The sequence below is a fragment of the Arvicola amphibius genome, chromosome 18, assembly GCF_903992535.2.
Source record: "Arvicola amphibius chromosome 18, mArvAmp1.2, whole genome shotgun sequence".
NCBI lineage: Eukaryota > Metazoa > Chordata > Mammalia > Rodentia > Cricetidae > Arvicola > Arvicola amphibius.
In genome coordinates this window covers 28,571,885-28,598,743 of record NC_052064.1, presented here as the reverse complement: position 1 = coordinate 28,598,743, position 26,859 = coordinate 28,571,885, and the positions used below count along the sequence as shown (strand labels likewise).

The window sequence follows — 26,859 nt, the reverse complement described above, 5'->3', positions numbered from 1 at the left end:
TCATCTCAATGGTCTGTCAAGGAAAGCATAGAAAATACTTCATGTAGTGGCTTCATAACTGTTTTTGGTTTTAATATTTAGACTTTAATACTTAGTTTCATTGATATTTTCCCAGGTCCTCTAGATGTCAGAGTTCAGTAGACTTGGTGATGTCTCAGATAAATACTGTTGAGATCTTTAATGAGGAGGGCTTTACGTACCAAATGTTTGAAGGCATGAATGGGATCTGATGGAGTTTGATGCGGAGAAAAAGAAATTAGGGCTCTGTTTCCTGATTTCAGTTTAGTGATCCACAGACTTCCTAGCTTTAGTAGATACAGTGAAAATCTGCCTGGAAGCCCCTCACTTTAAATTTGCTGCTAACTTTAACAGGTGGAACCCTAAGCCTGAGATTTTCTTCAGAAGTGGGATCCTAAAATTCATATGTCGCTGTTATGATAGGTTGTATCATAGGAGCTTACATAGTGATGTGGGGTGACGCTTGTCCAACACAGGGTTGCTAAGCCTTGAAAGACTGGGCACTTCTGTGACCAGGAGAAGTGAATGTCTTCTTTTTTTGAAGACTACTTTATTGAGGGTAATTCGTATGCAGAATGCACATATTTAATGTATACAGTATGGTGGGAGTGAACAGGGCTTCTATCATGGCTCTAGTGTCGTGGATGTCTACAACTCTTCTTTGAAGGAACTCAAGGGTTTCTTTGTTATGGTGTTGGATGGTGCCCGTCTTGTTGGCTGCAGAGACGTGTTTGCATGTGAACTTACTGAAAACTGGTTCAGTGTGGCCTTTCTCTTTACTGACACCTTCGGTAACTCTCGGTATGTGCACTTCAACTCATTGCAGATGTGGATTTTTATGCTCTGACTTGTACGCAAAGCTAATAATTTTTTTCCTCCAAATATGGGAATGTGAATAATATCATTTATAGACCAAACAGCTTAAACAAAAATTCAGATAAAATGTTAGTATTGTGAGTATGGCTGCATGAAATGGCTTAGTTTTCAGTGTTCCCCTTTCATTTCCTTCCAGAGTTCTATATGACTGTAAACAACTATTGGATTTTAAATGCTCGGCATATAAATCTGACTACGCTTTCCATAGCTGGAGGATTCCGGGATTACCAAGTTCGTTCAGGACTGACTTTTCTGCCAAAATTAAGCCATCAGACCAGTGCCTTATCTGTCGTGGTAACTATCTTAAAGGTTCTATCTAGTAATATAGTAGACACAGTGGAACGTCAGAAGGGAAGCAGTGTATCCATGCTCGTAAAGGGGCGCCAGGTGGGTGGAGCAAGTGTGCACGGCGCGCACATGAGCGGATGTGGGAGGAAATTCGAATGAAGATGGAGGTGTTGAAAAGCAGACGCATGGATGCTTCTGCCCGAGAAAGTAAAAAGGACGTGAGAAACCTTGAAAATCAATGAAAGTAATAGGCTCCAAAGTAAGACCCTATCCATTAATCAGAGGTGTAACCGTAAGAATGTATGGACCAAACACAGGGGACTCCAGTTACGTCTGTGTGATGTAACTGTATTGCTAATAGAATGGCCGACACATCCCATCCTCCTAATGCTAGCTTTGAGTAAAGATTTACCAACTGCCAGTAAAAGAACGCTCTTGGATAGTTGACGTACAAATAGAACCCCGATTAACTTGCTGATTATTAATTACCCTTCCCTGCCAGGCCGTTGAGTGCTTGATCTTTAATTAGGATACTTAACCTTTGGAATGTGGGCTGAAGTTTCCTTCAGCACTTCTTAGACATGTAAGCATGACGTCGGCGGTGAAGATCTGCACTGCAGAGGCACGCACAGCCTCTCTAGAGGGGCCGCCTGTCCCCCGTGCTTTGGGGCGATGGTGGTAGGAAGTCTCGTCTCTGAGTTGTTCTGTGTAACTTCCCTGCTGTTGTCTTGCTGTTTGTCCGTTAGTGAGCTGCTAACCGAATCCTTCGTTGCCTTATCCAGAGGAGGAATTAGGATGCAGGTCTATCCTTATCATTTTCTTCTAACTGGAAACATTAGGATCCAGCCAGGATAGTTGTCGTGGTAATCAATCATTCTCTCAGACGTCATTATTAGTGGCGCGATTCTTGGTTTTGATGTCTGAGTATTTCAGACAGATGTTTGCCGGGACTCCTCAGAATACCCAGTGTCGCTCCTCGGTAAACGTGTGATGAAGTCTTATGAAATCAGACATATCTTCCTCGCCATCGTTGACCCACAGCATGGCGTTAGCACGCTGCACGCTGATGCTTGTCTGTGGAAGAACGTTGCTCATTTGATCCCGCATGCGTCCGCTGACGTATGAGTGTGTGTCCCTGTCTGCTCTAATCTCTTTAATAATGTGTGGCTGTCGCTCTTTCTGTATTCTCTGATGAAAAGATTTTACTAACAGATTTCCCCACAGGTGTCTGTCTGTAGAACTCTTTTATTTTTTAACTCTCAAATGCGTCGTAATTTCTCACATGTTTACAAGTCTGATATTAAAGTCAATTAAGGAGTGACAGTTTCTCAGTGCTTGTCACAGGAGTGGTCGAGTTACTTTATAGTCATGGACTACAAAAATGATAAGAAGTTAAGACTGATTGTGTTCCGTTGCTATAATATATTATAGATAATAGTATCATCAATACAAATGGCCTTTTGCTGCATAGAGCAGTGTGTGTTTTCTGATTCAGGGACCTAGGCTTATGCCAGACACCCCATCTGCAATGCTTTACTTCCCAGTTTTCGTTAGTCATCACTGGTCAACCAGAGAGAGAGGAATCAGCACAGGGAAGGGCGCCCGTGGCTTCTCCCGCCCGTGGCTTCTCCCGCCCGTGGCTTCTCCCGCCCGTGGCTTCTCCCGCCCGTGGCTTCTCCCGCCCGTGGCTTCTCCCGCCCGTGGCTTCTCCCGCCCGTGGCTTCTCCCGCCCGTGGCTTCTCCCGCCCGTGGCTTCTCCCGCCCGTGGCTTCTCCCGCCCGTGGCTTCTCCCGCCCGTGGCTTCTCCCGCCCGTGGCTTCTCCCGCCCGTGGCTTCTCCCGCCCGTGGCTTCTCCCGCCCGTGGCTTCTCCCGCCCGTGGCTTCTCCCGCCCGTGGCTTCTCCCGCCCGTGGCTTCTCCCGCCCGTGGCTTCTCCCGCCCGTGGCTTCTGTTCACCATGAAAGGAAATGCTATTGTGTCTTAAAAAAGAGAGGCCGAGGGATTAAGCCATGTTATTTGCTGTAGAGCAGAATAAATGCCTTTTAGTGTACAATTAATGGTTCCATGAGCAACCACCCTTATAAAATGCCTGCATTTTTTATTAATTTCATTCATTAACAGTTTCATAAGTGAATATGATGTATTCTGATGACTCCCCTGGCCTCTTATCGCCCTCCCACTCCTACCGACCTCCTTCCCCACAAATCTCTACCCCATATTCATGCCTTGTGTGTGATTTGTGCCCCACAAGGGCTGTCTGTGTGACCACAAGTCTGAGTCTATCCATTGGAGCCCAGTGGTCTTCCTGTAGGCACACAACGGAATGCCTCGTCCAGAATCTGTCAGTAGTCAATGACTAAGCAGTAGGGCTAGGGCCCCGTGAGCTTCTTCTCCATCCATAGCTGACTGTCAGCAGGGCTGGTCTTGTCAGTAGCCACAGCTTGCACTGGCTGTGTCCTGCCTAGAAGGTGGCTTTTCACAGATGTTCCCCCTGAGTGGGGCTCCCGTGTTCTTCCTGCCCTTCTTCTGCAGTGTTCTCTGGGCCTGAGAGGGATGTTTGTGGTGCCTTTACCAAGCCAAACAAAATTGTAGGAGGAGGCCACTAGTTTGTTGCGGATGCTTAGCCCCGAAATAATCGCACAGAAACTGTATTGATTGAATCACTGCTTGGCCCATAGCTCTAGCTTCTTACTGGCTCTTACATATTAATTTAACCCATTTCTATTTATCTGTGTATCACTACGTGGCAGTGGCTTACTGGGTAAAATTCCTTCCAGCTCTGGCAGGGCTTACATGGCTTCTCTCTGAATCACCACCTCCTTCCTCCCAGCATTCAATTTAGTTTTCCCCACCTACCTCTATTCTACCCCATCAGGCCAAGCCAGTTTTCTTGATTCATTAATGGTAATCACAGCATATAGAGGGGAATTCCACATCAGAAGATAAAGCACATTTATTCACTTGATAATGGTAAATGCTACCTACCAGGTTGAGCTATTATTCTGCTCAGTGGCCAGTAAAATCTTAGAACCACAGAGCACTCTGGTGTCAGATTTTTTAGTAATTTATGAGCAGTAGTTCCTAAATATATAAAGTGTCTATAAACCCATCAATAAGAGGGGTGGGATGATTAAGAGTTATAGAGTATGAAAATGATGAATCTCTTATGCAAATGTGGAAATGTCATAATCAAACTCCTTACTTGTAGTTAATCCATATAATAAATTATACATATATGCATATGTAGTTAATACATATAATAAATACTACATGCTAATATTTTTCAGCACACCCCTGCTTATCAAGCCATATCTCAGAGCCCCCCAAGTAGCAGTTCAGTCAAAACTAAAACCCTGAACTATCTATTGGAACATCTACATTCATGTAAAAGTAAAAATTTTACTTAATAACTTTAATAAGATTCTTTATTAAAGGAATATTAAGCTCAAGTTTTTAATTGTGCCTTTAAAATGTTAGATATTAAAACCTCAATATAGGCTCTTTGGATATATTAATTTTTAAAAGGTAATATAAGTTTGAGAACCAGAAATAACATATACGGGGTGATATTATGCATGGAATAATATATTAGGATCACCTTTTATAAAAAAAATAGATCATTTTAATTAAAGACGTATAGTGAAACTTTTAACACATGTTTCTAAATATTAGTGTATGAGAGATCCAGCGAATTGTAATGTACTTGAATTTCTTTTCTTTTCCTTTTAGAGCTCAGCAGTGCCTAAGACCTGGGTCTCCACAGACCATCTCTCCATCGTGTGGTACGTTATAACTTACACTGGTGGTTTGTCGTATTCCTTCGTTCTCACTAATGCAGTCTTTGGTTTATTTTTTTGACCCATAATTAAGTCCCAGAGTGAAAAGATTAATAGAGGTTCGAGCTCAACACTCGGCTCTTGCTTGTTGGACCTGACAATCCGTAACATCGTCTTCTGAAACACAATTAACATCACTCCCAATGGCACCAACATCAAATACTAAACTTTAGGGTTTGTCTTAGCTTGGCAGAGTCAGATGTCCCCCCGAGAGGACAGTCAGAGCTCCCAGACAATCACTGCGCTCTGATACAGTTTTGTGATGGCTGCTGTGGAGAACAATGGAAACCAACCAGAAATCAGATCTCTCCCTAATAGTAGAAACGTAAGAGGTTACATGTGGGTCTCTAGCTCCTTGCGCTCTGGCCGTCAGATTCTCTTCTGTCCTCCTCTGTCTGGACGAGCCGCAGTCTTCCAGGGTCCACACAGGGCAGGCGTTGTAGGGTGGCGCAGGCCTCATGTGTGCCTGGAGCTGGAAGTCACGTGGGCAGGGCAGCAAAAGGCCGTTTTCCTGTCAGGCATCCAGAAAGATTTCATTTGCTTTGCTTCTATAGGTTAACCTTGATATATACACACTTAGTAGGAGTGACTTGTTGCGTGCCTTCTTAGTGCACAGCATTAAAGCAATAGAACATAATCCATTAATTGATAGAATTGTGCGTACTTGCATCAAGACTGGCAGTTGGTGGCTTCTGGGAGAGGGAGAGTCGCTTGTCTTTGGCGGTAGGGTGACCAGTAGAATTCCCGTTCCCTTAGGGTTTACCCGTCCTAATGCATGGGTGGGTGGGACTGATTGGGTTTAGGGAGTTAAAAGAAATGAATTAAATTTAAGAAGAGGACATGAAGTTGAGATGGAGAGATGATGTGGGGGGTTGTAGGGAGAACTGGGGAGGAAACAAGGGGTAGATATGACCAAAGGTATAAAATTCTCACAAAAGAAGATTCAATAATTTCTAACATAGATTTTGTCTTCCGCTGTGCCACCTCAGTAGCACTGAGATAAGGCCAGTGTTTTATGAACATTGTATCCGTAACACTTCCTTTCCGTTCTAGGTGTAAGCAGTTACAGTTGACCACAATCCGAGCCTTCTTCGATCTCATCGATGCCGATACCAAGCAAGTAGGTGTTTTGAAACTGAAAGCGTGTTTTAGCGAAGTGAAAGCTTTAGTTAGCGCTCACAGATTCCATCCATTTTAGCATGGATACTAACAGAATCCTTGTATCAAGCGAATTAGTTCTGAAATAGAAATGTCTTTATTCCTTCTGATGTAATGCATAGACCATTCATTCAGGAAATGGTGAAAATAAAGACCAGAACGGCAGCTGACTCCTCTTAGCTCTATGCACAGGTCAGAAGTTGGATGTGTCTCACTCCAGCTCCCATTTCTAATTTAAGAGAAATATTTATGACAGACTAATGGGTTTTCTTAGTAACATGTGAGAGCATCCTAATCTATCCTATTAGGTACTCTTGAATGCCTTTTAAAGTTATCTTCGGCGTATTGGTAAGATCAGAATGCATGCCGTTCTCAGTAACTCACTCACCAGAGAATCAGCTGTGTACTGGCCCGGGTCAAGCCATTTCTGTCCTGAGATCTCCGTTCCACCCAGGTTTCAGAGAATCAGCTGTGTACGGCCCCAAGTTGAGCCATTTGTCCTGAGATCTCCATTCCACCGAGGTTTCAGAGAATCAGCTGTGTACGGCCCCAGGTTGAGCCATTTCTGTCCTGAGATCTCCGTTCCACCGAGGTTTCCGAGTTATCCAGTTAACAGAGCCCGGGGATCACCCGCCGAACCCTGTACAGGAAATCGTGTCGACTTCAGCGTGATTAAGGGCCTTGGGTTCACCAGCTTCAGTTTCTGCTGTGAGCTGGGAAGAAGCTGGGGCTTCTCATCTTCAGCTGCCTTCCCCTGGGTCATTTTACAGTAAATACCTGTTCTGTGGGAATGGTTTTGAGAGCCACGGCTCTGGCTTCATCCTCCTTCTGGAGAAAACATGAGCTTTTGAGGTCTGTTTGATTGTGACAGAGCATTGTAGCCCCAAATCTTAATAACTGTGTGACTTTAGGAAAATGTCTATTTTTCTGTGCCTTGGTTTCTTACAAAAAGGCAGCTAAGTACTGTCAGCGTTTTTGTGAGGATGAGTGTTGATGCCATGCTGTTTTAGGACAGTGCCTGGTCCAGAGGAGAGTAAATGCTGCCTCTTCATTACTTGAAGCCGTGCTTCACCAAACCATCCTGCTGTAAACGATGCAGACTATGTTAATGTTCTTTCTAGATAACTCAGAAACCTAAGAAGAAGTTGTCGGTGTTGAATCACCACTTCATAAGACACCCAGCGAAGCAGTTTGAGGAAAAGCCATCCATAATTTCTGACCTCACAGGTTTGTGATGGTGACTTTTAACGTGGATCTTTTCACTGTTGTTTCCGATACGCGTGCTGTTATGCACAGCTGTTAGTATTTGGGAAACTGGGATGCTTCAAGTATCCTGGTCCTATTATTTACCAATTTTTCTCTGTCGTGGTACTAGCAAGTTCTTGGTTTGAAAGGGAAACATAAGGAAGCAAATTGTTAAGATACTGATTAAAATTTGCGCTGGAAATAAGTTGATAAATTAAAGGTTTTAGAGTTGCACGCCCTTGTTTTCCGGATAGTCACCAAAAGCAAGAGCTGTGCTATTTATAACGTATTTGTTTCTCAGTATCGTTTACTACCCAGCCTTCTGAGTTACCAGCACTTCATTTGCTTGGCAAATGTGCTCATGTTCTTCTCACTCCAGCAGTTTCCTTGGGGAAAGCGATCCTCATTTCCTTCTGTTGAGAGGTCAAAGTCAAAGACTCTGATAGGAATGCTTGTTCGTGTTAAGCACAAAGAACATGTTTCTGGATCTCATCTTTCAAAGTAGCCGATATTCAGGGAACCACGTGTTTGTTATTGCTAATAAGTATTTATCAGAATTCAAAAAAAGAACAATTTTAATGTGGAAGTAATTTCATATGCAAGTAACTACATTTTCTTTCCATTAAGGGTCACCCACGTGGGTTCCAGTGAAAGCAGCCAAATGGTCCTACGTGGCTCATAATGTAGGTATTCTGTCATTGTTTCTGTCCAGACTGATTCTTAGATTTATCTTTAAAATTTAAAATTTTTTTTTAAATTGCATTTTCCCACGATTTACTAAGAATACCTTAATAATACCAAATCTGTTCAAGTTCCCTATTTTATCATAAATTTGGACCCGTTTTTCTTTGTTTTTCAATTTATTTAGCTAAGCACCTAATGAGGCGCTATATCACTGTTGTTTGATATGTTTGATATTCCTCTTCAGTATATTTTCCACTCCTTTATTTTCTTTGGAATTTATTAATAAGGTTTCTGTTACTTCTTATGATGGGATTTCATCCTGGCTTGATTTTGCTGACTACATTTCTGTTGTCATTCAATATATTCCTCCCAGCCCTTCATAAGGTTTAGTAATTGGATCTAAATGTTTGATATATTCCATTTTTTTTATTAGAACTGTTTTGCTTTTCCTAGGCTCTCTTTTGGAGATCTGAGCAGTTGGTAGGGAATGTCTGAACTAATTACTGTAGGAGGATACAGAATCGACGATATCCTGTTTCTCTTCCGTTTATTGATTAGGACACTGATCAGAGAAGTTTCCCTTTACTAAACTTTTCGAAAGTAAGACAAACCCCACAGGAAAGAACGATCCGTGCCTGACTTTTGGCTTCTACCTTGTGTGCGCTGACTGTTAGTCTAGTGGTTGCCCTGTTAGCATTCCTCGTGGGTGACCGAGGCTAGCACACGCATGTAAATATGCTTGCATTCGTTCAGTTTATTGATTTTAAAGTTGTTCTTTGCCTGACAAGCTGAAGCCATTTCAGGTATGGCTCTTTATCTTTTCAGTACAGCTACTTAGAGGTACTTTCTGTTAGCGCCCTCGTTCCCCAGTGTGGCAGAATGTTTCAGCTCAGTTTTTGCCTCTCCCCTTCTGGGGCTTGAATTTGGTGTTTATTTAAGGAATTGTTTTATATAGGAAACAGTACCTGCAGACCGTGGCCTGGCTTTTGGTTCCTAGGTTGTTACTTATGGACCTTTTCAGTAACCAGAATGATTGAGGATTCAAATATCACAGCCATGCATGTGGTGCACGCAACACCCTTAATCCCAGGGAGGCAGAGGCAGGAGAATTACTGAAAGTCTGAGGCCAGCATGATTCACATGGCAAATCAAATCCTGGACCAGCCATTGGTATAAAAATGAAACCCTGTCTCAAAAACAAGACAACATAAACAGTAAACAAAAGGTAAATCATCACACACACACACACACACACACACACACACACACACACAGGAATGCATTAACCCTGGTGCTTCCCTGACAGTTCTGGACTACTAAGTTTTTACTTAATCTTTTCCCTCCTTATTCTTTACCTCCCATTCCCAACCAATGGGTTCTTAGTAATAGCAATAATATATAATTTATTCCCATTACCATAAGTTCTTGAATGATGAAATTATTTGCTCACTGTAGTTATTGTTTTCTCTCATTTTCAGAACTCTGATAAGATTTATTTTGCATTTCCTCTCGCGAATCACAGGAAGAGCCACACTCATGCCTACTGCCAGAGTACCATGTTGGTAAGATGCTTGGTACCGTCCTCCTTTCGTTTCCAGCTAGGAGGTGTGTTAGTTATCTCCGTTGTCACCGTGATAAAGTACCTGAGAGAGGCAGCTTAATAAGGAAGAGTTTGTATTTGCCTATGGTTTCAGTGGGTACCATCCATCATATTGTGGAAGGCGAGGCAGCCCATGGCAGTAGAAGGTAATGAGATCCCCTCCTATCCCAGCAAACTAGGATCAGAACTGGGAGCAGAAATGAGGCTGGACTGTAGCTCTCAATGCCTGCCCCACACCATCCTGCCTCTTCCAGCCAGGCCTCACCTCCTAAGATTCCACAAAGTGTTCAAATACAAGCCTCTAGGGAACGGCTCATACTCCAGCCATAGCTGGAGGTCAGCATTATGTCAAGGAAAATGCTTGTCAGATTGCAGCTCACACATCTGAGTGGTTAGGGGGTTGTTTTCTGTATTTTAGTGTCTACGGGTGTGTTGGCTTAACTGAGAATAGCCCCTGTAGATGCATATATTTGAATACTTTGTCCCCAGTTGGTAGAACTGTTTGGGAAGGATGAGGAGGCGTGGCCCTGTTGGAGAAGATATGTCATGGGGTGGACTTTGAGTTTTTAAAAACTCATGCCATTCCCAGTTGGTGCTTTCTACCTGGGCGTGTAGATGGAGCTGTGAGCTCTTGGCTACTGTTCCAGCATCTTGCCTGCCTGCCATGGTCCCCTCCATGGTGGTCACGGGCGCTAGCACTCGGGAACCGTGACCCCCACGTGAAACGCTTTCTTCCATAAGTTGCTTTGGTCATGGTGTTGTCACATCAGTAGAAAAGTAACTAGGTTGATTATTAATTACCATAAGATAATATGTAATTTAAACCTTTATTTTATTTGTTTTTTGTAGAACTTGTAAGCCTATATAAAAGTAGGGAGAAAATATGATAAAGAATTATTTTGTAAGAAGAACACAATTTGGGGCAATTACCAGTTCTGCCATTCTGACTTTATTTATTCCTGACTTCTAAGTGCTGGGATCGTGAACCGACCTGCAGCTCTGGCCTGTCCTCCTGCTTCCGAATGTCTGTCTCTGGTTCATGCTTGCTTTTGTTAGGGTGTAGATTACCGTGTGTAACTACAGCATGGATACTGTGAGACTGGACATTGGGGGCAGCGGTTAGGAACACTTAGGTCATGGGCTGCATAGATGCCCGAGGCCAGCTTGCTCATCTGCTCGATCCAAGTTAGTTGCCAACTCTTGGCCTACCCTCGACCTGTGTGTCTTTTAAAAGCACATTGGATGCTTCTTAGTCATAAACCACTACTTTGTTTTCCATGATCCTAACCATTGATGTTCCTATATGTTATATATATATATCGGTGTGTATTTGAGATGCTTGTTTTATAGCATTGTTTTCTATTATTAACCAACAGGACACAAATAGTTGGATTTTTGGCTGTATAAACAGCACATCCATGTGGTAAGTTTTTGGACCACTTGTTCATTTTTTTCTCAACACAAACAGTGCTCAGAAATTACAGTTTCAGAAAAGGTATATGTGTGTGTGTATACATGCGTGCATATATGCACGTGTACACACACACACACACACACTATTTTTTCTCTTTGATTTTTGAGATAAGGTCCCATTCTGTAGCCCAGGCTATCCTGGAACTTATTCTGGCTGACTGTTATTCTCCTGCAACAGCTTCCCCAGTGCTGAGATTATAGACATGAACCACAGCAAATGGCACTTGATATGCTCATTATATGATCGTTTTTGCTGCTGTATCAAATTGTAATTTTTATATTTTAAATTTTGATGATAGTATGTGTTCATGTGTTATATATCTCATGTGTGTGCATATATGATGTGTGTGTTTGTGCTCTGGGCGTGTGCGTATGCACTTGTGTGTATGCAGTGTGTGCTCGTGCATGTGTGTACTGCGTGCATGTGTATATATGTGTGTTCATGTGCTCTGTGTGTGCAAATGTGTGTGCGCGTGTGCATGAGTACACACGCCATGGCATATGTATAAAGTTCAGGCTGTCAAGCTCGCCCTGCAAGTGCTTTTTCCCACTGACTCATCTCCCTGGTTTGTTTTGTTTTTTTGCTAAGGGAGCTTTATGAACTTGTATACAGACTCTACACTCATTGCAACCACACAGTCTCTCACTTCCAGGGCTGCAGATCTTTTTGTCTTTGCTCTGAAGTTTCTTTACAAATTATAATACCTGAATATTTGCCCTCTAACTATACCTTCATATTTATTTCAAAGCCGGCAAGGGGTTGATTTATCATGGAAAGCTGAACTGCTGCCAACAATCAAGGTAAATGATAGCCTTAGAATTTTATATTTTGGTTAAAAAAAATTAGTTGGTAGACCTTTTAGAATTGGCTCTTTAAAGAAGTCATAGGAGTCCTTTCTTTGGAACTGTATCTGATGAGGCGTGGCAAACAATTAGCTATGTTTTGTTTATCTTTCTTGATTAAAAACTGTAAATTGAGAACTTGCTGAACCGGTTGTAATGTCATTTACTGAAGGAGTCAGACAATTTTAAATTCCTTTTTTTTTTTTATTGAGAATATGCTTAAACAGTTTTTTCTTAAACTATAAACCGGTCAGTGCGTTCTATTAAGAATTCATGTGGGTGTAAGGACCTTGCAATGGGCGGTGAGATTTCAAAGAGACACGGAATAATTTTCTAGAGTGCACCACATTGTGGTCAGGTGGCTGGGTAACTCTTGTATCTAGTTCTCCAGGGTGACAAATCACAGCCTGGATTTACTTCATCGTTGTTAGTGATTTCCTTAAGTGACTTCAGTTAGCAAGTCTTTTTATTTTTCTTCTTCTTCCTCTTTAACAAATACTAATTTTTTATATTCTCAAAATAAATTGCAGGAAACACAAAATAAACCTGTAATTTGATGAATAATGTCAGCTCTAATTTCCAAACTGTTTATTATAATTTACAGTCTTGTCTGGGTTTGGTGGATTCAGTTTTCACATAAATCCACACCTTAAAATAAAATACACTCTTCTAATGAACTCGGACTTGAAACAGAGACATCTAGCTGCTCCCAGCCTTCTCTCATTGATTCCAATTGAATTTTTTTTTTCTCACAGATACTCATTGAGGGAGCAGGACTAGGGACTGTCCTCCAGTCGTGTCCTCTCCATCCCTGAGCCACATCCTCAGCCTTTTGCTTTTTATTTTTGAGATGGGGGAGGGGTCTCACTGAGTGTACTTGCTGACCACACACACACACACACACACACACACACACACATATCCCACATAGGCATTGAACACATGGTCCTCCTGTCTCAGTCGCCCAAGTGGCTGGAATATTAATTTGTATAAACAATTTACCCTGTGTTAATTGTATTATTAGAAACTTTACAAGATGAATAATGTAGGAAGAATAATCTCTTAAAAAAACTTTTGTTTTTTTGGGAGGGGGGTTGCTTTGTTCACTCTGTTTATTTGGAAACAGTTAACAATTGTATTTGTAAAATGAATGTATAAAGAAGCAATTTTACTCAATAACATCTTTAAAAAAATCTATCCTTGAGTCTTTTCCTAACCTTCTAGGCAAAAACAGACAGAAGCATTAAGATAGATCTAATTGTAGAATCATCTCTCATTCTCTTACGTTTCCAACTTGGAAATCCTATCCGTTTTATAATTTCCAAAAGAAACGGATACCTGAAGGCCTTATGAAACACAGTCTGCCCCTGCATTTTAAAAGCACCGCTGAGCTGGGTGTGGTGTGCACCTGTAACCCAGTCTCAAGCAGTGGAGCCGAGCAGGGAGCCGAGCGTGGTAGAGGCTGCCGAGTGAGGACTTGTCTCTGTGTCTTGAGAAGTCTTCTCATACAGTTTAAATTTCATAAGGAAATACTGTTTCTATAATTCTACAGAGACCGAAAAGTGTGTTTACCAAAGGGTAGGCCCCTTAAGTTCTTAAGTTAGGGATTTCATGTCTGGATAGCCAGAAGACAAGATGTTCCAGCTACCTGCTCTTAACCGTGATCGCTGGAAGAGCACATTACCATATTCTTCAGGCTTAGGTCTTCTAAGTTTATGATAACACTAAACACAAACAAACTTTCCCATTATGCGAACAAATTTGATATAATGTGTTTGTGACTTTTAAGGTAGCCCAGTTTTCTTTTAAGCTATAAAAATGAAGGAACAAAGCAAAGTATGATGGCCAATGGTATGTGTGTTACACAGTAAGTTCAAGGCCAGCTTAGTACACGGAACCCTGATTGCAAAAGTGACTGATAAATAGCAAACAAGCGTAGGCCATCCTGAAGGCAAGGATACTGCTTAAAGGAGAAAACAGTGGGGGCTGGAGAGATGGCTCAGCGGTTAAGAGCATTGCCTGCTCTTTCAAAGGTCCTGAGTTCAATTCCCAGCAACCACATGGTGGCTCACAACCATCTGTAATGAGGTCTGGTGCCCTCTTCTGGCCTGCAGGAATACATGTAGACAAAATATTGTATACATAATAAATAATAAAATATTTTTTTAAAAAAAGGAGAAAACAGTGTTTGCTGAGACTTAACAAAGATCTTAAACCTTCTTCTAAGTTTTTGCCCAAATACAAATGCTCTTAATGTTCTCAGGCTGCCACTGTTTGCTTAGTTTCCCCCACGTGACCAGCCTTGTAAGTGTGACTTTTCTCCTTGATTAGGACAACGTGATGTATTCACACCTTTCTCTCCATCACGGGTGTACAAATGGAGAAACGTGATGAAATGATTAAGTGAAAATATTTCGTAGGTTTTATGCATATTAATGTCACCGGAGCAGAAGTAATGCCATGAGAATCATCAGCCTGAGGCGCCTCTGCTGACTGTACTTTAATAAATGGGCGGAGTCCTCCAGTAAATCGCCACAGATTCTCAGTGGTCTTGAGAATCCGTGTTGAGGAGCCCTTAGAGCCGATTGCCACACGGAACAACTCAGTTCTTCCTGATCGATTTATCGTTCATGCTCTCTCCTCAGCGTCTGTAGCTGTAATTTACGTGGTACCTTGAACACTCTTTGGTTTCCATGAGGACTTAGGAGTTTGTTGCTTAGTTGGGCGTCTCGTCAGGCCTTTGGAGAGATGCTCTCAGGTTTTCAGCCTCTGCGCTTATGTCTGGCTGCCCACATCGGTGTTTCTGAGAGTGAGGAAAGCCAACATCTGTAGAAACTTCTTAATGTGCACATTTTTTATTCATTGCAATGCTACATCCATATCCGGAAATCAAGGGTTGGAACCTTGGCAATTGTTAAAGAGGCTAGTCTCCAACTTGTCCATTCCCCAAATGCGGACTATAAAATCTGGTCTTCATTTTTCTGTGGTAGAACCAGTTGGTTGTTATTTGGTGAGACACATCATTAGCTGTGTGTCTTTGCCATGTACTGAATGAATTTTATTGAATGGTGTTTATGTATTTAGCCTGTGACTCTTTGCTATTTCAGCTCAGTCAGAGTCCGTGGAGATTACGTTGCTAAGTTTTCCCTCATGTTTAGAATGTTCTGTGTCATTTACTACCATAAATGTAGAAACAATACCATAACGTTCTCTGCAACAGATAGCCAAATTACAATTAATACACCACACTTGGAAATGATTATGCAAAATGATTAGCTTTAACGTTAAACATCCTTTGTTCTATGTGAAGAGATATTCAAGGAATATTTTGGGTGGTTTATATTTAATAGTAGTTCCTGTGAATTTGTCTTTTGTAGGATTATTGTCGGGAGTGTAAATGTAGATATAAACCTGATTTGTGTGTATTTTGTGGGGGGAATGTGGGGATAAGCTGAAAGCTAAATTCAGGGCCTCGTGCATATTAAGTGAGTGCTTTAAGAGATGATTTTTAAAAATAACTCATCAAGAAATAAGTTTTTATAATTTTTCTTTGACATGCATTCTTCTCTGCCTCAGAAGTAAAAGGCTCTGTATCTTCACTACTGTCTTTCAGTCTCTGATGCTAAGGCTCCAAGACTACCCGTTTCTGTCTCATATTGTTATCTACGTCCCGCCTGTCCACGGAAGCAAGGTAACAGACCTGTTAGGGTTCTGTGGGCACGCACGGGGGCCGTCTGTCCACGGGAGTAAGGTAGCAGACCTGTTAAGGTTTCTGTGGGCACGCACGGGGGCCGTCTGTCCACGGGAGTAAGGTAACAGACATGTTAAGGTTTCTGTGGGCATGCACGGAGGATGCTCATGCAAAACTATTTCTTGATGATTTCTGAACAGGTACAGGATTATCTAAAGTGATGGCCAGGGTGGTGAGCCCCCTGGTGTTGTCATTAGAATATCCCCTCCCTGTGAACTATGCAGAATAAATGCAGATCCTTAGCAGCTTTATGATTTGGGAACTGCAGTGTGGAATTTAGCTGCATTTCCCTGTGATCACAAACCAGCAGCAAGCCCAGAAACCAACTTCAGATATTTTAGAGAGATACCTTTGGGTTCTGCCTTTCTTGGTTCAGGATCTGTTTCACTACGCAAAGCTAAGAGCACAGCCAAGTTTTAAAGTAATAAAAAAAAGATTCTAGTATTTGAATACCTTCAGGTACAATGGCTGGAATTGCTTTTGCAAGCCACTTCACCATCTTACGATCCACCCAAACGTACTTCGTAAAATACGAATGATCCTGTTCACTAAGTGGTCTTTAGTCTTGGAGTGGCTGTTTTCTGTAGTGGGAGGATTTCTTGTTTGGCTTGTGAGAAGGAATGAAAGCAAAGTCCTTAGCATGGTGGTTTTGTTTCTCAGCTCCACACATGTGGACAAGTCTAGTGGAAGTCCTCCCCCACCTCTTTTCCAAATTCAGAAGCAACCGACCATTCGTCTGTGGGCAGAGGAATTATTATAGCTGAGATACCTAAGGTGGAGTTGTCACGAAAGCCTAGGGTGGACTCTGGTGGCGTCCATTCTCTTGAGACAGAAAACTGTCTTCTAACTATCGTGAGAGTTGTATTCATTTTTTTCATCACCTCCTACTGACTAAAATAATTCTGTGGCATTGTGATTCTTTACATCTTTGTGCCTTTCAGGAGCACAAAGAAAAAATTCCTTCTGCAGAATGCTAAAACAGTCTCCCTACACATGTCTAGAAATGTTGCTAAAAAAGAGAATGTTGTCAAAATAAAAATTGTAGTGGCATGCCACATTCGAGATTTCCATTTGTGGAAAAAAAGCACATGTATTCATAAGTGAGAACTCATTTTTTCCATTTTCTGTAACAGCTGGCTCATCTGTAATACTCTCATAAACAGCAGTAGCTATAAATGAGTGACTACAGATGCCTTTTACAACCTGATTAAACTGTATATACTTAAAGTTGGCAGTATTTAATAAAAAAATCATAAGTAGCAAAGTGACACTCCCCTTTTGACTAGGAAAGTACTCAGAGACATATTATCTAAACTCTTAATTAATCTTAAATTATTTTGCATCTCAGTGCTTTGATCTACTCTTTAATAAACCCCCGATGTTAGAATAAAACTTTGCAATGACTTTGTTATAAAATGACCTTCAGATAATTTAATATATTCGATTGAGAAACTGCTTAGCTAGTCTTCTCAGCATCGGCTTGAGGGGTTCTTGCCAGGGCTACAGTATAACCCGTGGTGCTTTCTCCAAAGCTAAGGTGTTTTTTTTTTTCCTTCTCACACAAAGGTCAAGTTTTTTTGCTAAGTTGAATTCTGTATTTTCTAATAAATTAATGTTATATCTCAGTTTTTCATAGACTGTGAATTCTTTAAAAAAGAAACAAGATCCATAAAGCTTCCTGTAACTCATCTTTTTTCTTTCGGTAAGTATTTCATTTTTGAAGCGTAAGCATCGTTTTAGCAGTGCCAATTTATTTTGCCAGCCACTAATATTAAATATTAGTATGTTTCAACTATAGTTCTTAGGAAAGTATGTAGTCAGGTTCAGTGGTCTGATCCTCGCTAAATGCTGGGCCAGCAGTCAGCTCCCGAGAAGTGAACTCAGATCGTCTGTTTCTTTGTTGCTTTTTTGTTTGTTTGTTTGTTTGTTTTTCGAGACAGGATTTCTCTGTAGCTATTTTAGAGCCTGTCCTGGAACTAGCTCTTGTAGACCAGGCTGGTCTCGAACTCACAGAGATCCGCCTGCCCCTGCCTCCCGAGTGCTGGGATTAAAGGCGTGTGCCACCACCGCCCGGCTTTACGTTGCTTTTCTATTGCTGTGATAAGATACTATGACCAAGGCAGCTTAGAAAGCAAAGTCTCCAAGTAGAAGACGTAACGGCAAAGCAGAGGCCTGGAGCCCGGAACAGCCGAGAGCTTACATCTTGATTCCAAAGAAGGAGGGAGGCAAAGAAGAGACTGGAAATCACAGCTGGCTTTTGGCTTTTGAAACCTCAAAGCCCACCTACCTGACATACTTCTTCAAACAAGGCCACACCTCCTATCCTTTCTAAATTGGTCCTCTCACTGGGGACAAAGTATTCAAACACACGTGCCCATGGGGGCCATTCTCATTCCAAATCGCCCCTGCATTTTCCCATGGTTTATATAAACTTGCAGTAACCAAGCGCTTCTGTATGTGTAGAGTATCATGTGAAATTTTTACCAAACCTGGCGCATTTTGTAATTTTTTTCACGGAACTAGCTTTGATTTTTACTGCGCAGACGAGTCTCGTTTATTTCTCTTCCTGATTCTGTGCCTTGTGGTTTCAGCACGGTCATCCTGACTTTTCTGCTTATCAGCAGGAAATCACACTTGGTTCTGTCATGCGCACACAGTATATCTAGATTGTTGTCTGTCTTGTTGAGGATTCACGACTATATGTTATTAGTTTTTATGTGTATGGGTGTTTTGGCTGCATGTATGTATGTATGTATGTGTGCCGTGTGTGTGTAGGACCTATGGAGGCCAGAAGAGGGAATTGGAGCTGGACTTACAGGTGGTTGTGAGCCACTGTGTGGTTGCTGGGAACTGATTGGGCTTGAGTCTTCTGGAAGAGCAGGCAGTATTCTTAGCCACTGAGCCATCTCTCCAGCCCCCAATTAAATGTTTCTATAAGCTTTATTTTGAAAGAATTTTAGACCCATAGTTGTTATGAAAGAGTACAGATTTCTTTTATAACTTTTACTAATCTTCCTGATGTTGACCTCTTACTTAAAATACAATCCTTTGTTTTGTTTTGTTGTTAACAATGGCTTGATATGTGGCTCAGGCAGGCTACCCTTAAAACTTGTAAGTCTCCTGCCTCAATCTCCTGAGGGCTAGGATAGAGCCTTCTCCGCCATGTTTGTCTAACACAACCTTTTTAAAATTTTTTTTTAAATTATCTCTGTGTGTATCTGTATCTAGGCATGAGTACATGAATGTAGGTGCCTGCTGAGGCTAAAGGTGTCACATCCCCTGGAGGTGGAATTAGTTGTGATGTGGTTTCTGGGAATCAAACCCAGCTGTTCTCAGCCCCACAATATAGTTTTGAACCTAAATTAGTATTGTTATGATATTTAATAACCTAAGCAGGTTTTATTTATTGCCAGTTCTTGCTTCTGGTCCTCCTCTAGGGTCCTGCATTGGGTTTGTGTTTCCTGTAACTCAAGTTTATCAATTTGAAGCATTTCAAGAGTACTCAGTGACTTGTATAACATCCCTTCATTTGGATTTGTTTGCTACTGTGACATTTTCAGGTTGAGCTTAAGTATTTTTGCCAAGAACAACACAGAATTAATGTGCCTTCCGCATGTGTCAGGATGCACAATGTTAATAAATCTAATTACTGTGGTGTTAATTTTTACCTTTGGTTAATTAAGGTGATATCTACTAACTTTTATATTATGCAGTTACTGTCTTACCTTTGCCATTAATAAATATCTTGGAGGAAAAAATTTGAAAAAAATGTTCAGCTCACTAATTTTAGCATACAATGGGTCTCTTATTCTTTAGCAAGTAATTACTATTGCATTCTCCATTTGTTGAAATCCTGCCTGAGATAGAGTAGCTTCATCTGTCTTATTTATTCATTTATTTTTTAAGACAGTATGGATAGGTGAATATATATTCTGGGTGGGGGCCTAGCTTCAGTGGTGGAGTGCTTACTTAACATGGATATTTTATTCATGGGTTATAACAGTGTTAGATGTGCTCTTGCTTTTGTTGTTCCAGCTTTGGCGTTTAGGGGCTCTTTTAGCTTGGATATTGTACCTTTTAGTATGCTACATCCTTCATACATGCACACACACACACATGCATACACATGTGTGTGTATCCCTTTCATGAAAGGGATAGGAAACTTCCTTTAAGGTTTTTATCCACTTCCCCCACCTGGTCCCTGTTTGGGGTACAAAATGCTCATGAAAATACAAAGGTAAAGACTCTGAATTTCTTGTTTCAGTTAAATAGCGTGCTTCAGAAAACATTTCTTCCTAAAATTGGAAATAAGTACTTTAAAAAAAAATACCTTCAGCATCAGAAAGTCATTATAAGTACTGTTTTATTCATCATTTTCTGCATGAGAATTTATTTTTTTTGCTTCCTTTATATCAGCAGTGAAGGCCTGTTAACTTCTGTTTTAGACAGTCTCCATTGTAGCCCAGGTGGCTTCAAAAGCTCATCACCCCTGCTCATACACAACCACACTGCACCACATTCTAATAAATTTTCTCCTAATTTCAAAATTCTGTTGTTAATTTTCAATGCTTTTTAAGCAATCAATTTTTGAAAATTCTCCAGCTTCTAAATAATGCAGTACTTTCCATTCAACAGGATTGTCTTCAAGGAAGGTGATATTAAACCTGAGTGGCCTTTACTACAATATAGAGCTTCTGAACTTTGGACAGGTAATTCTCTTGAGTAGAGCAGGAAGGATTTCATCTTCATTTGCTATTTCATTTAAACAAATCAACTTTTGGTTTTTGTCTTTGTCAAACTTTATCAGATATACCAAGCTTTTAAAGTCAACGTGGTGAGCAAGTGCCCCAGAGGCAAAAGTAAGTATGTAGCGCTACATGTGAGGAGCCAGCGAGTTGCTTCGAAGTCTCTAGACTGCTTATTTCATCTTTTTTCTTTCATTTATTTTATATAGAGTAAAATCAAATATATGATCCTGGGGACATGTTTCTATTTTCAAGGGATTTATCCTAGACTCTTTCTTCATAGTAAGCCACATTCACGTGTTTAAAAGTTCTGTGTATTTGGGGATGGGTGAGAAAGCTCAGCAGTTAAAGACCTGCTCTCAGTTCCTAGAACCCATGTAAAGGTGGAAGAAATGAATGACCCCCAAGAAGTAGCTCTGACCTCCAGACAACCACATGCATTCACATGCAAGCCTCATACACAAACATAATAGTAATCATATTTTTTTTTAAAAAAAGTTAAAGTACTGTAGATCTTTTTTTTACAGCAGCAGGTTCAGATTTAGCTCTTGAATTTTGTTTTAGATTTTTAGTACTACTCATTTGCTTTAGTATTTTTTATGAGTCTGATATTCAGTAATCCTCCTTCATGTGCTATGACCCACCTTTTTGTAAAATGGGAGTTTATATATAGCAGTCTTATAGTTTGCAAGTTAAGATACATACACATTAAGGTAACACTCAAGAGTAATGCTTCTCCCCTTTGTTTCTTAACAGAAGAAATAACCAGTATCTATAAGCTTCATATTCCCTGGTCTTATGAAGATTCTCTAACCATCGCACAGTAAGTACATGAAAGAATTTTACTTTAAACTTCCGTGTCTTAAAGTGGAACCTGTGCCTTGTTTATTTAAGTCATATGCATTATGAAAATTCTTTTTAGGACAGTGTATGCATTCTTTCATGTCATGCCCTTTAACATATATGTGCAGTAATCTATTTGAAGAACCGAGTACTTACGTCTTGCTTGAACATGAGTGTCTTACCTTTATCCCCACCACTCCACACATGCTAGAGGGGACAGCCAAATAACTGTATTGTTCTTGGAGGTGTCCACATGTGATAATGCCTCTGTCGTTCCCATTCCTCTACATTAGTTCATTACATTGTGCTGAGCATTGGCTGGACCATGGCTGTTTTCCAGAGTTTTATATTTGAGGACTGATATTTCCATAATCTCTTCAGGGTTCCATCTTCCACAGAAATTTCTCTAAAACTTCACGTTGCTCAGCCAGAAAACGACAGCCATGTGGCGTTGTTAAAAATGTACACGTCACCAAGCTGTCAATATGAGGTAAGACATACGTTTGCGTCATTAAGTATGGTTTAGTTATAGTCAGACAAAGGTCTTTTTTTTCTATTAGCTGGTGTAGAAGCCCATAAATATGAGAAATGAAACTGCTAAATATTTTCCACTTTGTTTCTTTACCATATTTTAGTATTTCTGTAAGTAGACTGTATATGAGCATGTGAGCATCATATAAAAGAAGAGGAAGCTTATTAGTCTAAATAATTAGAATATTATTCCAAACTTTAAATTAATGAAAAAGTTATTCTAAATTTTAAAGCCAAGAATCAAGAATCTTTCATAAATTGAAGAGCTTCATTTAATTAGCTGTCATACTTTACCATAGTAACTGTCATGGTGCATACTGGTTTATACCAGTACTGGTTTAGTTTAAGGCCCTTGTATTTTCCTAAAGATCTGTATGCTTTTCAGTGGTGGCTTATGTGAAATATCTTATTCCTTGTTGGCATACATCAGTAATTCTGTAACGGGAGTAACTTCTTTAGGGCGGGACAGGAGCTAGCAGACTGGCGGGATCTGTTTCAGGTGCACCTCTGTAGAGAACTCATTTGCATCTCATGGACTTCACGGATGGTGTTTTGTAGGGAAACTGAAATCTGGGTTTTTAAGAAATTCAAGTTTTTACTGTTGAGAGCAAGTATATTGCAAAATGTACAGGATGATAAACTGTTCTTTAGACAGTTAATATGGTTTGGGACATTCTTTTGAAGATCTCTTGTTCAATTGTTCAGAAATCACCATACTTAAAAGATATGCAGATGCATTCAAATTAATAAAACATGAAATGCATTTAGGAAAATTAATCTCTTTTTTTTAAACAATTATTTTATACTAGGTGACAATTAAGACTTCCTTTCCACAAATACTTGGACAGGTAAGAGACATTACTGCAAGTTGGTTGATTATTTATTGCTTTGTGATTTGAAAGGGATTTCAGGTTTTTTTTTCTGGAAACTAGTAGTTTTTTTAAGTAAGGCCACAGATTTTAGACTTTATTATTAGAACTTACGGAATTGTACAATATTAAGACAGAGAAATTAATAGAAATTAATGCAAAATTTTATTTCTGCTGATTTTTTTTGAACTTCGTATTTTGTGTCTCAGACACACTACTTTCTTGAGTCATAAGATAATTAGTTAATATTGATGATTTTGTACTTGGTCATGATTGTAATTCAATCATGGAAACATTTTTGTAGGCATTATCTCATTTGAACCTTACAACAACCTTTTGAGATTTAGATTTTAATTATTGTAAAGTTTGTAACATAATAAAATTCAGTTTATGTATAATTTTTTATAAATCATGAAGAAACAAGCGAATTTTAGTTTGAGTTATAAAATAGCATCATAAATACTTAAAAATTCAGAGAGTTAAGGAACCAATTAAAAATTATTTTCTGTAATATAAAATGAGTCCTGCTCTCATGTTTTCAAAGTATGCAAAAAAAAACTTGTCACTTGCTTTAGAGTGAAGGTGGATATCGGCTCTTGTCCATAGCCCCGTGGCCCATATTTCAGATTAGTGATGAGAAAACTCAAGTTACCATAGTATGCGATGATCAAAGACGATCATACCAAACAAGAGGACAGAGTAATATTCATGTTTGGATACATTAACCTTTCTGAAAAGTCAGATTGTATTAGCGTCACAAGAGCAAAGGTCTGTGCTTTCTTAAATGTCAGATAAAGAACTTGTGTTAATTAAGTCCATAGTTACAAAATGGGAAATCGCACGTTCTTCCTTCATCCTTGGTTGCTTGGCTTGTGGATCCAGGAGAATGAGTTCCTGTGTAACATAGCTAACTATTTGGTATATGTCTATTTTTAGATTTATTGCTTAAATTAGCACACACAGTATTATTAGATGTCACTGCGACATTTCGAACTGTTTTGGTAAATTCTTCTCCCCCATTCAACCCCCTCTGCCCTCCCCACCTTAAGTCTCCTATCTCCTTTCCATTGTTGAAGAGAGGGATCTCTGCAAACACCAGAGCCAGCAGAGTGTAGGTGGAGACCGCTTGCTTGCTTCCTGACTGCTCAGATCCGAATAATCACACAGAAACTATATTAATTATGACTCTGCTTGACCTATCAGCTCAGGCTTCTTATTAACTAACTCTTACATCTTAAATTAACCCATTTCTATTAATCTGTATATCGCCATGAGGCTGTGGCCTACCGGTAAAGGTTCTGGCGTGTCTTTCTTCTTCGGCAGCTATATGGTGTCTCCTTAGCTCCACCTACTCTCTCTTTATATCTCTGTTCGGATTTCCCGCCTGGCTTTATTCTGTCCTGCCATAGACCAAAACAGCTTTATTTATTATCCAAGAAAAGCAACACATATGCAGAAGGACATCCCACATCAGCAGAGTTAACTCTCCCCCTGTCTCCTTCCATTGATGGGTTTGGAGTCTCTGCAAACATCGTGGCCAGCAGAATGAGGAAAAGGAAGTCTGGGTCACCATAACTCAGTGGACAGTTAGGGTTTAAATTACTAGAGTCTGACATCGGGTAGTTTATTTTACAATTATCTAAGCACAGCAGAATTCGGAGAAAAGTTTCCTGTGATAATTAACTCAGTCCCGTGTGTCCAACAAAAGCTTAAGACAAAATTCTTGTAAAGGCACAAGTAGCGTCTTCCATAAAGACAGGTTCTCTGGATTAATTGAGGAAACAGGCTCAAGGTAAACAATGCTCCTGATAAGGATCTGGGGAGGGCAGAACTCTAGGTTGACTGAAAAACATCCAGGTCTGGGGAGGAGAGAGCTCTAGATTGACAAACGTCTGGATCTGTGGGAGGAGAGAGCTCTAGATTTACTGAGATAAACATCTGTGTCTGGGGAGGAGAGAGCTCTAGATTGACTGAGATAAACATCTGTGTCTGGGGAGGAGAGAGCTCTAGATTGACTGAGATAAACATCTGTGTCTGGGGAGGAGCGAGCTCTAGATTGACTGAGATAAACATCTGTGTCTGGGGAGGAGAGAGCTCTAGATTGACTGAGATAAACATCAGGGTCTGGGGAGGAGAGAGCTCTAGATTGACTGAGATAAACATAAGAGTGGGGGTGGGGGATAGGTCTCTAGTTTGACTTATTATAAACATCCGGGTCTCTGGGAGGCAGTGTGGCCTGACTGCACAGACAGTGCAGAGGTCACCAGGCTGTTAACCACCTCTTTCCCAGCCTTCTGGACAGAAAGAAGTTGTACATCCTCTACCTTCAACAAGACCACGCTCCGTGTCTAACACCCCTGGTTTCCTGGTGCTCATCTGTGAGCACAGTGACCTCCGTGTCTTCTGCACATTTTCATGGCACGCGTGCCCTCACACCTGTGAGCACAGTGACCTCCGTGTCTTCTGCACATTTTCATGGCACGCGTGCCCTCACGCCTGTGAGCACAGTGACCTCCGTGTCTTCTGCACATTTTCATGGCACGCGTGCCCTTACTCCCTCTCCCTCCTCATCACCTGTTTCTCCGTCTTGGTTTCCTTTTTCATCTTTTCCAGTTCCCACCCATCTATGTGCATGATGTATGTGCATGATCACAAGCTAGAGGGTCTACACGGGAGAAGACATGCGCTCTTATTTTGAATCTTTTTGAGTTTGCGTCACCTTTTGATATCTCTAGATCCATACGTTTTCCTGCAGATTTCATAATTTCCCCTGTTTACAGTCGGATAGAATTCTGTATTCTGTATGTAATCTATGTATGTAATCTATGTATGTAGTGAGCCTCTTCCATTACCCACTTATCCGTTCACGAGCTTGCTCTGCCCCCTTGTGACTGTGGGTGGAGCAGCAGTGAGCTCATTCTTTTCCTACTTTTTTCATGAATTAAATCTGTTCTTGGACCGTTTTCTGATTACTCCCTTCCCACAGTTACTTACTAACCACCCACGTCTTCCCTACAAACCTCTTCCTCACCCTTCTGTTTTAGTTTGTGTGACCCACGTCGTTGAACTAGGGCCATCTGTACGTCTTGGGTTTGGAGCTGCCCATTAGAACCTGTTGGGGTTACCAGTAGTTACCAGTTGAGTTAGCCAGTAGCTCAGCAGTAAGACACGGGGCCCCAGGATCCCTCTCCCCGACCGGCAGGACCAGTCTTGCACGGGCCGAGGCCAAGCCCAGTTCTCACCGCTGCCGTGAGCTCACGCTTGCAGTCCTTGTGTCACGTCTGGACGACGGTGTGACCTTCCCACTTCTTCCTGCCTTTCCGCGCCTACATCCCTACTCCCTCCCCCTTCTGCAGTGTTCCCTGGGCCTTATAAGGCGCAACACAGGTGATCTGTTTAAGGCTGGGCCCTCAGTTATTGCTTATTTCCCTATCTTGGACAGTTACCAACTCTGCCATCACTGCCGTTCACTGGACTTTCTGATGGAAGCCGGGAGTGGCTTCTGTCCTTGGTGTCAACATAGGGATTTAGAAGGCAGTTTGATACTATGCCAACTTCATTAAATAACAGTACTGAGCTCTCCTTTGGGCCTCTGACCTTCCCAGGCATGGTTTGTCTACTGCTTTTATAGTACCAGGCATTAATTCCCTTCCATAGAGTGGGCCTCAAATCCAGTCAGAGGGCCGCCGGCTGACCCCTCCCTAACGACCATGCCACTATGTCTGAGATGAGCATGTCTTGCCAGCAGGGTCGGTTTGTAGTTAATAGACTTTCCAGCTCGATAAGACCACTGGTGCCCTTCCTGGATGCTGGCATCCCATCTTCTGGTACCGAAAAGTCAGCCAGCAGAGAGACGTTTCCTGCCCCGTTCCAGCCTGCTGCCTCTGTGCCTCACAAGCAAGATGTGTGATATCTTTAGCAGTAGAGTTTATCTCTAGTTCTGGTGGCTAGCAAGAGAACTGATAAGATCCTTTTATTGGGGGTCCTCTGGGACCTCCTGTGGAGGTGTCCCTCACCCAGCACTGGGCACTGTGACACACTGCTTCTAGGAGGAGCATCATCTAGCCAGGCAGTGTGTCTCCTTGTGGTCTCTTTTGTGT

General features: G+C 41.2%; 1 protein-coding gene across 2 annotated transcripts in view; it reads left to right on the top strand.

Moving 5' to 3' along the window:
* Positions 1 to 26,859, top strand: part of Pgap1 (post-GPI attachment to proteins inositol deacylase 1) — a 65,179-nt gene that overhangs the window by 16,997 nt on the left and 21,323 nt on the right. The window contains exons 1-16 of one of the 2 annotated variants that reach the window (XM_038315497.1): positions 702 to 819; positions 1,031 to 1,188; positions 4,911 to 4,963; positions 6,071 to 6,137; positions 7,297 to 7,402; positions 8,048 to 8,103; positions 9,583 to 9,666; positions 11,081 to 11,127; positions 11,927 to 11,978; positions 15,634 to 15,711; positions 17,398 to 17,473; positions 20,407 to 20,480; positions 20,579 to 20,630; positions 21,273 to 21,339; positions 21,741 to 21,849; positions 22,700 to 22,738. In XM_038315497.1, the coding sequence (XP_038171425.1) occupies positions 717 to 819; positions 1,031 to 1,188; positions 4,911 to 4,963; positions 6,071 to 6,137; positions 7,297 to 7,402; positions 8,048 to 8,103; positions 9,583 to 9,666; positions 11,081 to 11,127; positions 11,927 to 11,978; positions 15,634 to 15,711; positions 17,398 to 17,473; positions 20,407 to 20,480; positions 20,579 to 20,630; positions 21,273 to 21,339; positions 21,741 to 21,849; positions 22,700 to 22,738 (1,221 nt within the window). In that variant the 5' untranslated portion in view covers positions 702 to 716. Of the gene's footprint in view, positions 1 to 701; positions 820 to 1,030; positions 1,189 to 4,910; positions 4,964 to 6,070; positions 6,138 to 7,296; positions 7,403 to 8,047; positions 8,104 to 9,582; positions 9,667 to 11,080; positions 11,128 to 11,926; positions 11,979 to 15,633; positions 15,712 to 17,397; positions 17,474 to 20,406; positions 20,481 to 20,578; positions 20,631 to 21,272; positions 21,340 to 21,740; positions 21,850 to 22,699; positions 22,739 to 26,859 lie in introns of those variants that run through there. The other variant, XM_038315496.1, reaches the window with a different exon arrangement.